This window comes from Callorhinus ursinus, unplaced genomic scaffold (genome assembly GCF_003265705.2).
Source record: "Callorhinus ursinus isolate GAN/ISIS: 27379988/994484 unplaced genomic scaffold, GSC_fseal_2.0 scaffold15, whole genome shotgun sequence".
Lineage (NCBI taxonomy): Eukaryota > Metazoa > Chordata > Mammalia > Carnivora > Otariidae > Callorhinus > Callorhinus ursinus.
In genome coordinates, this window is record NW_027397077.1 from 45,822,305 (window position 1) to 45,840,099 (window position 17,795).

The following is a 17,795-nucleotide window of genomic DNA, read 5'->3' on the forward strand; positions in this document are numbered from 1 at the left end:
TTTATTTATTTGAGAGAGAGAGAGAGGGAAACAGCATGAGAGGGGATAGGGTCAGAGGGAGAAGCAGGCTCCCCGCCGAGCCAGGAGCCCAATGCGGGACTCGATCCCGGGACTCCGGGATCATGACCTGAGCCGAAGGCAGTCGCTCAACCAACTGAACCACCCAGGCGCCCAAAACCTTCCAGACTTTCAAGGCGACAAAGTTTACTACTCTGGATTTTTTATTATTTCTTTATTTCTGGGTGTTTTGTAACAGGAAGGATTTTCTATGGCTCTTTCTAGTGTGTCATATTCCTGGCAGCATAAATTCTTCATTCCATTTATTTATTTATTTTGAGAGAGAGAAAGAGCGAGAGTGCATGCACTAGCGCAAGTGGTGGGGAGGAGCAGAGGGAGAGGGACAAGCAGACTCGGGGCTCCATGTCATGACCCTGAGATCATGACCTGAGCCAAAAATCGAGTCAGGCTTAACTGACTGAGTCATCAGGCACCCCCTTCGTTCCTTTTGTAGTATTGTAGCATTTTTCTCCTAAGATATATGAGAAGTTCCCAGCACTACAGTCTCTTTCCATGTGTATGAAGGCGCGTGGTAACTGTCCTGCTCAACAGTGCGCTGATGGGACCCATGGTTTAGGCAACTTAACTAAGTGGCAGGCAGAAATATGGTGCTTATTTTAGAGATGCAGATACATGGTTCATATGGACAATCCACTCTTGAGGACCTCATGCTATTAATAATGGGGCTTTATATTTAGGTTCTAGGGAAAGGAGATGTTTATTTATTTATTTATTTATTATTAAAGATTTTATTTATTTATTTGAGAGAGAGAGAATGAGAGATAGCACGAGAGGGAAGAGGGTCAGAGGGAGAAGCAGAGGGAGCCTGATGTGGGACTAGATCCCCGGACTCCAGGATCATGACCTGAGCCGAAGGCAGTCGCTTAAACAACTGAGCCAGCCAGGCGCCCCAAAGGAGATGTTTAGATGAGATTGAAATAGGTTTCTTCAGTCTTCTTTTGGCAACAGCCTCTTTTTTGTGTGTGCCACTTGCCACTTATATAGGGGTTGCTCACAAAGAAATAATGTCTTAGGGAGTGGGGTTTGCATCTTGGCTTTGTTGATTGGTAACTGGTCTTGGATGAGTTAATAGCTTGTGTGTTTCAGTTTCTAAATCTATCAAATACAATATCAAATATCAAATACAGTATCAGATACTAGATCATCAAGTTCATAGGCTAGTTGGGAGGATTCAGTGAGACCTCATACAAGTGATCTAGCACCATCTAGCACAGATGTGGGTGTAATAGCTATATGGTATACCTGCCTTCTGGGAAATGGAAGAAACTAGACACACCTGAGGGATTTCTTAACCAAGTATTTATCATACTTTAGTGGAAGAATATTGATCATCTCTTCTGTATTAGGTTGAGGTGAGGGGGATGCCATTGAACCAGATATATAGTCTCTGTCTTTGAAGTTCACAGCTGAAGGTGTGGAGTCAGGGCCTGTGGAGATACCTGGGTGAGAAAGGACTGGCTGAGAAGGTAGTGGGTTTGGATAGAAGGTAGATATGGTACTAGAGTCTGCTCCTCACACTGTACCCTGTCATGCTGCAGAGATTTTCCCTTCGCTTGTAGAGTACCAGAGAATAACAGTTTTAGAGGTATCAGCCCCGAGGTCACAAACTCAGATGCCTACTCAGACAGGCCATGGGGATGAGGGACGTGCCTGGGTATAAGCATGAGGGCTCAGGGTGGCCAGAGTGGCATGTCCTCACCAAAGGTAGCAGCTGTTTTAGAGGTCCACCCCAGGTGTCACCACATGGTAATGCGGGCCCATTGTGGCCAGACCTTCTAGTTCCTCAAAAGAAGCTAAATACCTGGATTTTTATGTGAAATTTCCCAACATTAAAAAATAGGCAACAAATTGAGTTTAAAAACATGAGACTCATGGGGAAGGGAGGGAAAAATGAAACAAAACGAAACTGGAGGGGGAGCAAACCATAAGAGACTCTTAATCTCAGGAAACAAACTGAGGATTGCTGGAGTGGAGGGCTGTGGGAGGGTTGGGGTGGCTGGGTGATGGGCATTGGGGAGCGTATGTACTATGGTGAGCGCTGTGAATTGTGTTAAGACTGATGAATCACAGACCTGTACCCCTGAAACAAATAATACATTATGTTAATAAAAAAAACAAAACAGGCTGTGGGCAACTAGTTTGTGACTTGTGATTTAAGCTAGGACTTTGATTTGACAGGTGGGGAAATGGAGCACCAGAGATTTGCCGTGTGCCCAGAGTCACCGTGAAAATTAGTTGCAGAACCAGGACTACAGTCCAGTTTTTGCCCTGCCTGCCAGGGCTTTTTTTTTTTTTTTTTTTTTTTTTTTGAGAGAGGGAGAGAGAGTGAGCGCGCACACACGCATGAGCAGGGGGAGGGGCAGAGGAAGAGAGAAGCTTGAGGCTCCCCGCTGAGCCGGGAGCCCGACTCTGGTGGGCTCAATCCCAGGACCCTGGGACAATGACCTGAGCTGAAGGCAGCCGCCGCTCAACCGACTAAGCCACCCAGGCGTCCCCTGGTGGTGCTTTTTGTGCTACACTACATGCCGATTCTCTAACATGTTCTACCATCTTAAAACATCACCAAAATGGTATTGAAAAGGTTCCTTCTAAAAGGAACCTTTACTGGGCCAGTTTTAAAATACTGTTTCAGAGATGTACTTTGTTGTTCAGCGCAGGCTTGCTTTCTTGCTTAGTCTCTACACCTTGGAAACTGACCTTCCTCAGGCTCTTGTTTCAAAGTTGAGCAAAGATGAAAACAGGCATTCAGACACCATGGCGTTTCCCTGTCCCATACCAACTCTAACGGCATTGGATTTTCATACTTGATATGTGACCATGCAGCTGTTAAATCTGCTTGTGTTTAGCATCTACCAGCTGTAGCTATCTTATTAAAAATCAGTTTGTAGTTTACGAGGGCATGTTCAAGTGTAACTTAGGACCAGCTCATAGCTTCAGAACCTAGCTCATGCATCATTCTTCACCGTGTGCGGGCCACTTACTACAAAGCGAATGTCATGTGATTCATTCTTTGATTAGTAGTTTTCTAATGGGCTGGAGGTTGGTTTCCTCCTGTGCCTGTAAAAACCACCCCAGAGTAGTGTTCCGAGCCATTAGGTCAGGGCCCTGTTGTGATACTGAGGGAAGTGTTTTAGGAGACTACTGATTCTGATGGGAACATGATCTCTGGAACCCGTTGCCAGACTTAAAGTTCTCACTCTGCCATTTTCTAGATTATGGTTCCCAGGATGTGTTATTTAATCTCTACCGTGCCTCTGTTTCATCATTTGTAAAGTGGGGAGAGTTTAGTGTCTACCTCATAGGGTGAGTGGAGGGTCACGTGAAGCCCTTAGAGTCGGGCCCACGCTGGTAAGTGTCAGTGAGTGATAACTGTTGTAATTACAGGGATGATTAAAGATGCCATTTGGATTATAAATCGCCTGTCCACAAAAGTCATTCAGCATTTATTGTGTGAAACATGCCAAATGGTGTTACAACTAAAAGGACTAGATTTTCAGTTATTCCTGGTTCATGTTTTTTTTAATAGCATATGTTTCTGAATTATTGTATTTTCAAGAATGTAAAACAAGTGCTTTTCCACTTTTTCTGTAGACAGCTCTAGCTCTGGCTATTGCTCAGGAGCTGGGTAGTAAGGTCCCTTTCTGCCCAATGGTGGGGAGTGAAGTTTACTCCACAGAGATCAAGAAGACGGAGGTGCTGATGGAGAACTTCCGCAGGGCCATTGGTGAGTATCACGTCTGTGGCAAGAATTCTTCTCACTTGCCCAGTGCCCTGAAGCCGCTTTGTTGTGCAAATGCCTTTATGACTTCTATTTGTTGTACTACCATTTTTCTTTTGGCACCATCTTTGCAAGCCAAACAAGAACACAACTTTACTAATTGAAGCACTTTAGCAATTGGCAAATGTGGGCCCTGGCTATGGGGCTGGGGTTTCTCACCTCACAAAATAAATATGGCTGTGAAGTGATTTTTTTAAAAAGTCAGATTTTCCTGGCAGCCTTGTTATGCTTTTAGAGATGACTATCCACTGAAAAGGCTTAGACTTAAGCCAAAAGCTTTGTGTGTCGTGATGCTGGAATGTCCCTGGTCCTGGATACTGAGCCAGAATTGTGGCCTATCAGAGAGTGGGAAAATCATGTGGGGACGGGCAGAGATTTGAGGCTTATGGTGCCACCCTCATGGGGCTGGGAGCTACCATATGAAGTGCTTGTTATATGCCAGCCCCCCCCAACATTGATTATAGCCTTTTGTTCCCCTAAGAGAAAGTTCTCTGACTTCATTTTGCATCTCATGAAACAGAATTTCAGGAAGTTAAATGACTTGCCTACAGTAACCCAGCTAGTAAGTAGCAGGGTTACAGTCTGAGCCTGTATCTGTTTGATTCTAGAGCTCATACTCTGAAGATCTGCTGTGAAAAGAAAATGGCCTTTCCCAAGTATTTACCTCTTGTCAGCCGGGCTGTCTGGGCCAGTGTCCTTGCTCCATTTTTGTTTCCCTTCCTCTGGGAAAATCCCAGCTTCCCTCACATCTACATGTAGAAATAGCTCATTCCTTTTAAGATATTAAAAACTACTTGATGTGTTTCTGCACATGTGGGCGTCTATCTCTAGGATACAGTTGCTGAGTTATAAACACTTGTCAGAGTGCCTGTACAGTTTTCCAGGCCCTTTGGTTGTCAAAACAAGGTAAACATTCTTTTTTTTAAAAAAGATTTTATTTATTTATTTGAGAGATAGAGAGCGTGAGAGAGAGAAAGAGCACGAGTGGGGGCGGGGTGGGTAGAGGGAGAAGCAGACTCCCCGCTGAGCAGGGAGCCTGACTCACGGCTCAGTCCCAGGACCCTGGGATCATGACCTGAGCTGAAGGCAGATGCTTCACTGACTGAACCACCCAGGTGCCCCCAAGGTAAACATTCTTAAAAAGGAAATTTGCTAGAAAACTTCAAGGAAATGAGGAAAGTTTAAGAAAGAGTGGATTTGTCTAGCCCAGAATCCTTGCCTTGAGACTGCTGAAGTCTAGGTCAGGGTTACAATCATGTAGGGCCTCACGCCACGATTAGGGCTTTGCATTTTTCGCTGAGTGAAAGGAGAAGCAATTGGAGAGTAGTTTCGGATGTCCAAGAATCCCCCTCTGGCTGGGGGACGGAGAGTGGGGGGTGAGGAGAGTGAGGGGGCAGCGGGGAGACCGTGAGGAGTCTGAGCAGATGGTGGTGGCTTGGGCCAGGGTGGTGATGGCAGAGGTGATAAGAAGTGGTTGGATTCTGGATGTAGTGGGATGGTAGAGCTGACAGAATTGCCTGAAGGATTAGATGTGGGGCTGCAAGAAAGAGAGGTGGCCATCTTGGGGGATGGGAAAGAATGGAGAGGAGCAGTTTGGGTGTTTATTAAATGTCTGCTGTGGATAGAGTATCTACTGCAGCCCCAGTTCCTGCCACAGAGTGAATGCTTAGTAAGTTTTTCTGAATGAAAAAAGAGGATGGACTGTAAAGCAGGTAGAAAACAGAAGGCTTTGCCTAAAGATAGCCCTCAGTCTGTGTCTGGCTATAGATATACTTTGTTTGGTTTACACAGGGTTTTTTAAAATGAATTTTGTGTTAGTTGCCAGTGTTTAGAAATTGGGGAATGTCCTATAAAATCCTTCTTTCTGGCTTCTGGAGAGAAGCTTTCATTCCCACACAGCAACAGCCAGGTTGGGGCCGAGTAGCGCTCCTTTGCAGAGTGGGCTTGCGCGGCACTGCATCACAGCCCCCCGGGGGCCTGCTCTGCTTCTTGACCTTCTCCGTTGGGTACTTGCCTGCACCGGGTCCCTGCGAGCACCCAAGTGTGGGACTCTTGTTCTAAGCCAGAGGGATTCTGAGCCGTGTCTGTAGGCTAAGCTTTGTGTTATGTAGATAAAAGGTTTTTTTAAAACTGTGAAATAGTCCTTACTAGAAATCTTTGTTAGTGGAAACACTGCATTGTTTTGGTGGCTGTTTTAAATTGAAATATCATATACATTTAGAAAGGTAGGTATAGCATGCCTGTAGTTTAACGATTAATTATGAGGTAAACATGCAGTCACCGCTCAGCTCGAGGTACAGAGCAGGGCCAGCACGCAGATGTCGCCGTGCCCTGGCTGGCCACAGCCCCTCACCTGTCCCACACCGACCCGCAGGGCGCGGGCACTGTGTGGCCGCGGCATCTGTGCTCGGCAGAGCCGGTGCAGCGGGGTGGCTGAATTTTGCCTATTTGCAGTGCAAACTTTCCTGCTGTTCTACATCCTCACCAACTCTTGATATGGTCAGCTTTTTTTTTTAGATTTTTTTTTTTAAGATTTTATTTATTTATTTGAGAGAGAGAGAACGAGAGATAGCATGAGAGGGAAGAGGGTCAGAGGTAGAAGCAGACTCCCTGCTGAGCAGGGAGCCTGATGTGGGACTCAATCCCAGGACTCCAGGATCATGACCTGAGCTGAAAGCAGTCGCTTAACCAACTGAGCCACCCAGGCGCCCTTCTAAATGGAACCTACTTCAGGTGTTCCTTTTTTTTTTTTTTTAAGCAGTGTTTATGTTTGTGAGGTTCAGCTGGTGTTCTTAACGTGTCTTGCTGTCTTTGGACTTTTGCATTGTATCTGGAATAACAGTGGACATGGCTCAAAAGACACGGGGTTTAAAATCTTTCTGAGTCCTTTTTAAAAACTTAATGAACATGTGCCAAAGATTTTATTTAACTCACTAATTAATAAGATAAACTAAGATATTACAACTGGCTCAAATATCTGAGTACATCTAAAATGTATTCTTATTTACAAAAAAATATTTTTCTGATTGATAAAATCTGACAAAACTGACTTTCACATAAGTGCATGTGTTTAGGTGGCATAAAAGTAACTTTAATGCTTTAAAATTGGAAAAAATAGAGGTAAATTTTCTAGGCATCTGCTTTGTGATTTGCCATTTTTGAGGGGAGGGGGCAGTGCAGTTCTTTTGATGGCACTGAGGTAAAGAGAATTTCTTGATCCTGCCACAAAATAAAAGGCAGGCCATTGACTGTCTTCAAAAAGGAACCCTGCCCATCTTCCTCTGCCTTTGAATTCCTGTGAAGTTGGCAGAGGGGTGGGGAGGAAGCTGTAAGCTGACCAGAAATTAAAAGCAAGGAGTCTGTGCTGTTTCCTTGACGTGATGAAGGTCCCTGTCAGGGATTTAGAAACCTGAGCCAGCAGATGAAACCTGTGTCATTTGTATTGCCGTTGCCAGAGATAGCGCCAGCTCGTTCCCTTCCCTGGCTAACAGCCGCTTTCATTGTCCGTCAACCACATCCCCTGCCTGCTTGTCAGCACACAGCGACTTCTAAACAAACACAGGGACTAGTGAGAGACGAGAATGCCTTTCTTCCCCGCTCAAGGAATTTCATGTCATGGTCATTAACAGGAAATAGAGGGAGCATTCCATTGGAAGGAATTTATCTCTGTGGGATATAAAAGTTTTGATTTAAAAAAAATCAAAGTTCATTTTAAAAGTACAGAATTTTCCAAGTATGTCACAGTCTTCTGATACATTCATGTAGGTTTGGAAAATTTTAGTCTCAATATTGAGGAATTAAGAATTTGGAAAGGCAAAAATGAAACACAGCCTCTCTTTTGGGGCCATTCCAAAACTTCTATTTATAGGGCTACCGGATTGAATGAAAGTAGAGTAGAACTTCTCCTTAACTTTAATATCTGAGAGTCTTTGTTCTGGTTGGGTTTCTGGGGAAAGAAGGCAACTGACCCAATGATAAGATAATGACTACGTTTAAAAGTGGGAAGTGATCGAGAGTGTCTGACACCATTGGCAGTGTTTCTTTGTGCTATTGGGCTGTTTCCATATCAGAACAGAGGTGGCTTGATGGTGAGGACACCCAAACCCTATCTGGGCTACCTGTCATCGGAGGTAGTTTACGGCTCTACATTGTGAGTAGGACGGAGTTCTTCACTCCTTAAATGAGTGGTTCTCAGCTGTGGATGCACACGGGAATCACTGGGGGAGCTTTAAATGAATGATGGTGGCAGTCCCAACCCCTGAGGTTCAGAGGCAAATGGTCTGAGTCCAGCCAGGGTCTGAAGAATTGTAGAGGCCTATCTTGATACTAAAGGGTGAGAGAACCATGATGTACACTCCAGCTGAGATTTAGAATATTGTTTCCTTTTTTTTTTTTTTTAAGATTTTATTTTTTTGACAGAGAGAGAGAGAGAGACAGCGAGAGAGGGAACACAGGCAGGGGGAGTGGGAGAGGGAGAAACAGGCTTCCCGCTGAGCAGGGAGCCCGATGTGGGGCTCAATCCCAGGACCCTGGGATCATGACCTGAGCTGAAGGCAGACGCTTAACGATTAAGCCACCCAGGTGCCCCAGAATATTGTTTCCTAAATGTAAGCCATCAGTGTTCCTCCTTTGCCAGGTCTCACTAGTATTATTTACTTAAATTTTTCTTTTTAAAGTGACTTGGTCATTTTGTGTGCACATAACAAAAAAGTAGATGGAACATAAGCGTATAGCTCAGTGAATTATCATAAACTGAAAGCCCATGCAGTCAGCACCCACTCAAGAAAGAGAGTATTGCCAATCCCCAAAGTACCCTTTGTGTCCACCCCCAATCTCCATCCTTTCTTCCTTCTCCAAATTAATAACTGTCTTGCTTCTAACATTATAGTAGTTATGCCTGTTTCTGAACCTCACATATGCAATCAGGCAGTGTAGAAGTATATATTCTTCTGTGTTTGGCTTCTTTTCCACAAAGTTATGTTTGTAAGAGTCATCGGTATTTTTTCATGTAGCATGCCCATACCTAGTAGGTGTATACCTAGAAGCTGAATTACAGAATATAGGGTATTCATGTGTTCAACTTTAGGAGATTATACCATGCTGTTTCTAAAGTATTTGTACCAATTTATACCCCTATTTGCAGTGCAAACTTTCCCACTGTTCTGCATCCTCACCAACTCTTGATATGGTCAGCTTTTTTTTTTTTTTTTAAGATTTTATTTATTTGAGAGAGAGAGAATGAGAGATAGCACGAGAGGGAAGAGGGTCAGAGGTAGAAGCAGACTCCCTGCTGAGCAGGGAGCCTGATGTGGGACTCGATCCCAGGACTCCAGGATCATGACCTGAGCCGAAGGCAGTCGCTTAACCAACTGAGCCACCCAGGCACCCGATATGGTCAGCTTTTAATTGTAGTGATCCTAGAGGTGGTAGAACAATATTTCATTGCTTTTTTTTTTTTTCTAACTCTTAGTTTGGAAAGTTTCAAATGTACAAAAAGGAGTCAAGTGATGACCTTCCCCCATGGTCCCATCACCAGGCTTCAACTCATAGTTAATCTTGATTGATCTATAGCCCCCATCATTCCCCTCCCAGATCCTTTGAAGTTAATTGCAGACCTACTTTTTCATCCATAAATATTTCAGTATGTATCTCTGTAAAATAAGGACTTAAAAGAAAACCCCACTATACCACTGTCATGCCTAGAAAAAAACGAACAATATATTCCTTGATGTCATCAAATACCTAGTTAGTGTTCAAATTTCTAGTTGTCTCATGTTATAGTGTGTTTTTCCTTTCTTGAAAAGTTTTTGAATTATTATTTGAATCAGGATACAAATAAGGGTCTGCATGATAGCTTGGTTGATATGTCTTACATCTTTTTAACCTATGGGTTTCCCTTACATTTCTGTTTTTCCCTTTGGGCAAAACTTAGATGGAGACTAGGCTCACACCCAAGGGCTGGCAGAAAGGGACTGCTGAGGTCAGTGGGCACATGTTACCTGAAGGGGAAAGGACAGCGCCAAGTGTTGTGGGAAAGGCTGTCAGCCAGCTGGCACCCCGTGGTGTGGCGTGGCGTGGTGTGGCGGGAAGAAGCTGGTGTCAGAGCCAGAAGACTTGGATGCTAGTCTGGGGTCTACCATGAAGGACGAAAGGACCCTTGGCTCCCCTCTTGGAGCTGACCTCCCCTCTGTAAAATCTGTAAAAGGACATAAGGAGTGCTCACTCTGGCTGTTTCACAGGGCTAGGTTGGGATGTGCCGGCTCCTCCCCTCGTCCTCAGGATTCCAGTGCAGGATCAAATGAGGCAGTGACATGCATGCCTTCTGTAGACTGTGTGGGAAGGCCACTTATGTGGGTGAAGAGGCTGCCACAGTTAGAGGTTTATAGTGTGTTCTTCCTGGTGCGGCCTGCAGCTTTCCCTAAATGTAGGGACTCCTTCTGGATGCATCTTCAACTAGTTTGACCCGAGGATGTGTCCTTCCTTTCCTCTGGGTTGATGGCAGGTACAGTGACTGAAAATGGTTCTCTTGTTGATGTAGAATCCTTGGAAAACAGATTTATTGGCTGTTAACTTACCTGTGATACATCTGTGGTTTTGGAGAAAAGGATTTGTGTCCCTTGACCCAGACTTTGGGAACTGGGGAGAGCTTGTGTTTGAGCGCATGTGTTTTCAGAGAAGCGGTGTTCAGTGGTATGCATTTGTTTTCCCGTTGTAAGAAAACCTTTACTTACTAGTAATTATCATTGCTTTGTTAGACAAACCCAATTTTCTTTTTGTTATTTTAACATGTTATTAAAGCATAATATATGTATATGTGTGGGTATGTATATGTGTGTATATATATATGTATATATATACACTCACACATATATATACACAGAAGAAAAAACACAGTCATAGGTATTTAGCTCAATAAGTTTTCATAAAGTCAATACACTCATGTAACCAGCACCAAGATCAAGAGACACATTAGAACTCCAGAAGCTCCTAAAAAAAAACAACCATTCCAGAAGCTCCTTGTGCCCCCTCCAGTCACTATTCCCTGTTCCCCTGCACCAGTGAGCAGGGACATGCCTGTGTTGACTTTGAAGGCAGAAAGGTGTGATCCAGGGTTGGGGTTTTAGGGTTTTAGGTTTGGGGGTGTTATGGTGGACCTGGGCTGTTGCATCACGTGGCAACCTCCTTAGAGATCTCGGTCATTACAGAGAATGTGCGGAAGTATCCGTAGACATATTTCTTGGGTACTGGATGGTCTGCCTGATGACAGCCCGCATACCCTCGAGTAACTTCCTCCATTCATCCACTTATGTGTGTGGCTGTTGACAGTCTAGCAGAGGGGGGAGTTGGGTTTCCCGAGTCCCAGCAATCCCATGTATGAGTGCCAGGTGGGAGGCACAGGTTGCCATGGGAGTCATCTGGAGGGTAAGGAAGAAGGTGTGTGAGGCAAGCTTTCTAGGAGTAAGTATTTGAACTGGGGAGTTGGCGAAGCCAAAAAGGAGTGAAGTACTTTAGGCAGCAAAAACATTTCATAAAAAGGCACTGAGATCATGTTCTAAAAATTAATTTGCCAACAGTTCTTAGTTTGATAATAAACATTTATTGAACAGCTAATGTGGTTGATGTTTAGAACAAGGAGAGACATTTGCCTTCACTGATAATATTCTAATCTGAAAATTGTGCTTTATCATTGGGGAGTTGCTTTGGAAATTGTGGCCTTGGAAAACTTGTAAAACAACCCATTGCAAATACTGAATGACCACTGGGTCTTTCTTCTTTGGGTGTGCAGTGAGGGTCAGCCAGAGGCCCAGGATACCTGGCAGGTCAAGTATCACTCGCTGTTGGCATGGACCTCTAATTATATCTAGCTTAGACCTGATAGTGTCACAAGGGATGTGGGGAGTTACTCCATTGGTTTTAAAATTCTTTTCAAGAGTCAAAAATGCAGGAAATGAGGGCATATCTAGTGGAGCAGAATGGTTTGGGTTCAGAGACTGAGTTAGAGGCTAAAGCTAAATTTCATCCCCTTGGAGGTGTAGCAAATGTGAGAAGCAATTTTGAGAATGATAGTTTGTCTATTTAGTTCCAGATTCAAACCTAGAAAGTCCCTTTGAAAAGTTGAAATAAAATTGTTTTTCTGAATTCTGAATAGCTCCTCCAGGTTACATTTATGTTTGTAGTACTTTTCTACCCAGAGTGATACCCTTGAATGTGCATTAGTAAGGTTGACTTGTCAGTCTTGGTGACATGGAAGTTTTGTGGCTAAAAAGGCTACTAAGGAGTAAGAGAGAGAGATTATGAATATGTGAGAGAGAATTCTGCTTCTCACCAGGGCTCACCTGCCATCTCTTCCAGGGCTACGGATAAAGGAGACCAAGGAGGTTTATGAAGGCGAAGTCACAGAGCTGACTCCATGTGAGACAGAGAACCCCATGGGAGGGTACGGCAAAACCATTAGCCATGTGATCATAGGACTTAAAACGGCCAAAGGAACCAAACAGTTGAAAGTGAGTACTTCGGTGTGGACTCTCTTGTCTTGCCTCAGGATCTGTGAGCACTGTGTGGCCTTGGGCAAGTGATGTAACCTCTCTTTGTCCCACTTTTCTCCGTATACTGCAGGTGATAATATGTCACAGGGCCATTTGGGGATATTATGTGTATTAAGCAATACCTAGAATAGGGCGAGTACACAAGAAGACCCAATAAAGATGGCTCTCACTTTTCTCATTGACTCCTAGGAAACTGTACATTAAAACGTGAGCTGTGTGGTTAGTCGTGCCTACCTTTTGCCATGCTGTATCCCGTATTATGACCATGTGTCAAAGGCTCTGGGCCTGTCTCTGAACCTACGGATTAATGTTTCAGATATCAGTGTTCATGCCCACAGAAAGAAGCAGCATTGAGTAATCTGGTAAGAGTTGTATAACAGATGACAGATGGACATCCCAAGGGGCCAAACACAGAATCCTTAATGTAGTTCCTTTTATGTGTCAGAGCCTAGAAAGCTATAGTGGCTTCAGTGGTTGACTCTGCTCAGGCTAGGGCTTTGTGGAGAAGTCATAGTGGTGGCAGTGTGGGAGGCCTTCCATCGTCCTCGTCAGACACTTGTCCGGCCAGCCTCGGCAATGTGGGTAGCAGGGGCGCCCAGGGGAAGAGTGTGGTTTGGAGTCTGGTGAAGTCCGGAAGGGAGACCGGGCCCTGCTGCTGAGAGCAGTGTGGCTTAAGAATATGGAAGTTGTAGTTTTGGGGGTAGCTCCTAGTTACCTAAGACATGGTAGCTGTTGATGTTATTATGAGAGCCTTCAGTTAGAGAAACGTGGCAATTGGGATTGTAGGCTTTGCCTTATTATTTATAATAAATAATATCATAATAATTATAATAGCACCATAGATCTTATTTACTGGATGTGCCAGGCCCAGGCTAAGTGCTTCAACAAATATTTCATCTTTTGTCATTTATAGCTTTCTACATGTATGTGTGCCATGTGTGTAATTTCCCTCATGTTACAGAAGAAGGAACTGAGACTTCATCAGGAGGTTAAGCAGTTATCCTAGGCTTGCACAGCTGGTTAAGTGGCAGAGTGGACTCTCTGAGTCCCAGCCGTTATGCTGTCCATCCTCCAACTTCCTGTGTGACCTTTGGGAGTGAGTTGAACTCTCTGGGCCTCTGTTTGCCCATCTTTGAACTCTGGGAGATTGATCATATAATTTCTCCATCTTCACTCTCCTCCGTGATTTTATGGTTCTTTGATTCTGTAAGGTGGTTTCTTGGTCACTGCTTTATGGAGATCATAAAAATGTCACTTCTTCAGAGGGTCATTTTTCTTTTTCCTAACAGGGTTTCTATCTCAGGAGCTTGCCTCTGCAAATATCTCTTTTAAACCTCCCCCTCATCTCTCCCTTACTGTATTAATTAGATTTCTTGGTAGGATCTGCTGCTTTTCCAGTAATTACATCTTCAGTCAATTCATTTGGGAAATTAACCAATATTAAAATGCTTGAGGCAAAAAAAAAAAAAAAAAAGGGAATACTCCCCAGTGTAGGAGAGCTGAAATAAGGCACGCAGTTTAGATTTCAGCTCTCCACCAGGCTGCTTTGCACGGTTTCTTCAAGAAAATAACCTAAGGGAGAAAATGAAATTTTTTTCTTCCCAAATGAGTAGCTAATTTGAGCATATGTATAAGGTATTTGGACAAACGGAGTTCAGATACTTGTAGGTATTGAATTGTGAAGGAGGAGAATTATCGTACTTGCCATCATTATCATGTACCTCCCTCGTGCCAGGCCCTGCGTCAGGGGCTTACCAAGCATTGTTCTCATGCTTTAGGAAGCTGCCAGGCCCCACCCTGCCAGTGACACAGAGCCCCGGGTTTGTTCCTGTGGTTACGGTCTCTAACAGCTTTATTGAGATTTAATTTTAAATAAAATTCACCCATTTTAAGCGTACAACTCAAGGAATTTTAATCTATTCACAGAATGGTATAGGTAGCACCACCATCCAATTTTAGAACATTTTCATCACCCCCAAAGAAACCTCCTGCCCGTTGACAATAGCGCCTATTCCCACCCACACCCCCTGGCAACCACTAATCCACTTTCTATTTGTATATATTTGTCTTTCCTGAACATTTCATGTAAATGGAATCATACAGCATGTGTTCTTTTGTGTCTGGCTTCTTTCACTGAGTCCTGAGTTTTACTCTTTAATTTTGTTTGAGATAAAGCCCAAGTTTTTTCACATTATAAAATACAAAGTTTGAGAAAAACAGCTCTCCTTGAAGTTTAATGGCAACTTATGTTTAAATTCTGGCTCCTGACAAAAGATGCTGTCCTAGAATATTGAACATTAAGGGTAGCCTGAATTTGGACAATGAGGAGAAAAGCAGTGGTCAAAAATAGGCTCCTCTCCTTTCCTGGAGGTATAAGCAGGCAGGCCCCAGGGAGCAGACACAGATTTGAATCAAAAAGGCTTGGTTTGTGTTTCCCTCTGGATATTTATACCTGGGTGCTATTGTATAGATGAAGAACCTGAGGTTCAGAGAGCCTTGTCCAAAATCATAGGACCACCAAGTGCCAGCCACAAAGAGCAAGCAGGTTCCAGTGGGTGCTTCACATGCAGGAAGTTCTACCCCCATCTGAGAATTGAAGCAGGGAGAGCAATCTCAAAAGGGGGTCTTAGGACCTGTGGTCCCACGGACAGCGTGGGCCTCACCTAAAAGTAATCAAAATTATACTTGCCAATCTGCAACCTCAGGAGTAGGAGGAAGGAGGATAATAGGTCTTTCCTTGTGTTCCACTTGGGCACACTCATTCTCCTGCTGTCTCTAGGACACATATCCCCAGAGCCAGTTGTTTCATACATCCACACACACACATCCACAGACGCACACACATACCCCCGCCCCCGCACAGATGCACTTTCTCCATACAGTCATTAGCTACCTCGAGTCCCTTGTGGAAAGGTACCTTACAGCATATCGGAAATAGATACTATATGTATTACAGTTCCCTGAATCAAATGTTTTTGGGTTTGTTTGTTTTTTCTTTAAAGCTGGACCCCAGCATTTTTGAAAGTTTGCAGAAAGAGCGAGTAGAGGCTGGAGATGTGATCTACATTGAAGCCAACAGCGGGGCCGTGAAGGTAACACCATGCCTGGTTTGCAGGAGGAGGCCTAGGTGACAAGGGGGGGGTGCTTTCTTCAGGAGTATGGGGTGCAGGGAGGGGCTGGCGTCTGGTGGGATGCTGAGGGAAGGTCAGCAGTTGCCCCTTTATGTTGAATAAAGTTTGCTTTCCCTTTATCTTCATTCTTTAACCTTCTCATGATTAAAACAGACAGTCTGTTAGAAAAATACTAAAGCCTGTTTAGAGGGGGAGTACCAGGTGAGAAAGCAGAACAACTGTAGTCATTTTCAAATTGAAGTGTGCAGTGCGTTTAATCTTCCTTTTATCTCTTTGGTATTTTCTTCCCAAGATATATGCATGTGGAAAGGAATGCTGCATTAGTTGGCATTCTTTTTATATCTGATTTTCAGTGTCCTGTACAGTGTTCCTCACTGTTTAATGGATGAGCATAATACTTCATATCATACGATAAATCACCCACCTACAAAAGAGTCTGAACGGCTCCCTCCGTCTCCAGTTAATCTACTGGATTTGCCCTTTATCAGGAATTGCATACAGTTAAAAGAAAGAGAGGGGGGGGAAAGATTCAGAGAAAGTATCAGGTGTTTTTCAACTGGGTTTTTGGAGCCCAGTGATGAGCAGATAGCTTCCTTCTCTTGGCAGCGGGGGCGTGGGGCATATTTCGAGTTTGTCAGGTAGGCTGTCAGGCCCACAGTTGGGAACTGAGACTTTTATCTCACTTAGCACTGTGCCATTTGGGGACTTGGCAGTGAACACTCACCGGGCACTCAGGTTTCTTTCTTTCTGCAGAGGCAGGGCAGGTGTGATACCTATGCCACAGAATTTGACCTTGAAGCTGAAGAGTATGTCCCCTTGCCAAAGGGGGATGTGCACAAGAAGAAAGAAATCATCCAGGATGTGACCTTGCACGACTTGGATGTGGCCAACGCACGGCCCCAGGTACTGCCTTGTTGTGGGCATGACCTGGCACCCGAGCCCTTTTGTGTGTGCATGGAAGCTCTGGGAATGAATTGTCAGTGTCTTGCTGCCGTTTCTTAGGGCAGACGGTCCTTTTCTGTCTGTAATGTTCAGCAATTAACATCGACATGAGCTACGAGGGACTCCTTTGTTCCAATTCAAATGCTCTAGTCACAGATGATTTCATGTGTATTGTTTCTTACCCCAGCCAGGCCCCTGGCCCTGAGCTAGCCAGCTTCTTTCATGGCTTCCCTCCAGCAAGCAGGCTCATGCCTGGGATTCTCTGGGTGTTAATGGTGGAGGGCAGGAGTGTTCTTTGAGCCCTTTGCAGGATTCCCGAAAGCCTGACCAAGCTGTGTCTTTCCCTCTGCTTAGTGAAATCTTCGGTGTTTTAGCTTGGAGCAGGAGTTGTGTTGGCTCCTCATGCTGACAAATGGATGCTTAGGCCTTGACTAGTAAAATGTGGGGGAGTACAGTATGACTCTGACATCTCTGCAAAATGTGCGATTTTAAAACCCCAACTCACCCTGCTGGTAGCCTTTCAGTTTGATTTCCTCTTCATCCTACGAGTCTGCCTTTTCATTAGCAGGGAATAGGCTTTCTAACCTGAAATTTGATCCTTGGGTGTTTTGCCCCTTAGAGCCTTGGCCAAGAGATTGCTGAAGAATCGTTTGTGTTTTGTTTTGTTTTGTTTTTAAGATTTTATTATTTATTTATTTGCAAGCGAGAATGAGAGAGAGAGAGAGAGAGATCAAGCACACAAGCAGGGGGAGCAGCAGGCAGAGGGAGAAGCAGGCACCTCACTGAGCAGGGAGCCCGATGCAGGGCTCGATCCCAGGAGCCAGGGATCATGACCTGAGCCGAAGGCAGATGCTTAACGACTGAGCCACCCAGGTGTCCTGCTGAAGAATCGTTTTGGACCAAGAGGTCCATCTGTATGTGGAACAGCTGTCCCCAAACCAGCCTCCCGGGAGCCTTCACCTTGGTTAGAGTGTTTGGCCAAGAGTTGGAAGTCAGGGATTGTGTCACTCTGATACTAATGAGTTCTGCCCATTAGTTACTTGGTGTCCCTGGGTTTTCTGTGATTTAGGGTGCTCTGGTTTTGAGTTTCCTCCTTTGTGAAGAGGACATAATAGTTCCTACCCTGCGGGATCAGATGTCGTAGGTTCTCAGGAAACATTCGCTACATTTTATAGCTGAACATTTAGTAAGCACCTCCACCTCTCTCCCAGGGCCTGGCAGAATGGGATCACGAAATGCTAGGCAGATGACTGCCCTGGGAGGGGCTGGCGGTGAGCCTGTTGGTGAGTCTGTTAGCAGCCAGCCGTCCTGCAGGGTCGG

At 44.6% G+C, this 17,795-nt stretch overlaps 1 protein-coding gene across 2 annotated transcripts in view; it reads left to right on the top strand.

Moving 5' to 3' along the window:
• The window catches only part of RUVBL1 (RuvB like AAA ATPase 1), a 40,941-nt gene that overhangs the window by 7,192 nt on the left and 15,954 nt on the right, over nt 1-17,795 (top strand). The window contains exons 3-6 of one of the 2 annotated variants that reach the window (XM_025885414.2): nt 3,670-3,802; nt 12,209-12,360; nt 15,405-15,494; nt 16,287-16,436. In XM_025885414.2, coding sequence (XP_025741199.1) covers nt 3,670-3,802; nt 12,209-12,360; nt 15,405-15,494; nt 16,287-16,436 — 525 coding nt within the window. The remainder of the gene's footprint in view (nt 1-3,669; nt 3,803-12,208; nt 12,361-15,404; nt 15,495-16,286; nt 16,437-17,795) is intronic. The other variant, XM_073901733.1, reaches the window with a different exon arrangement.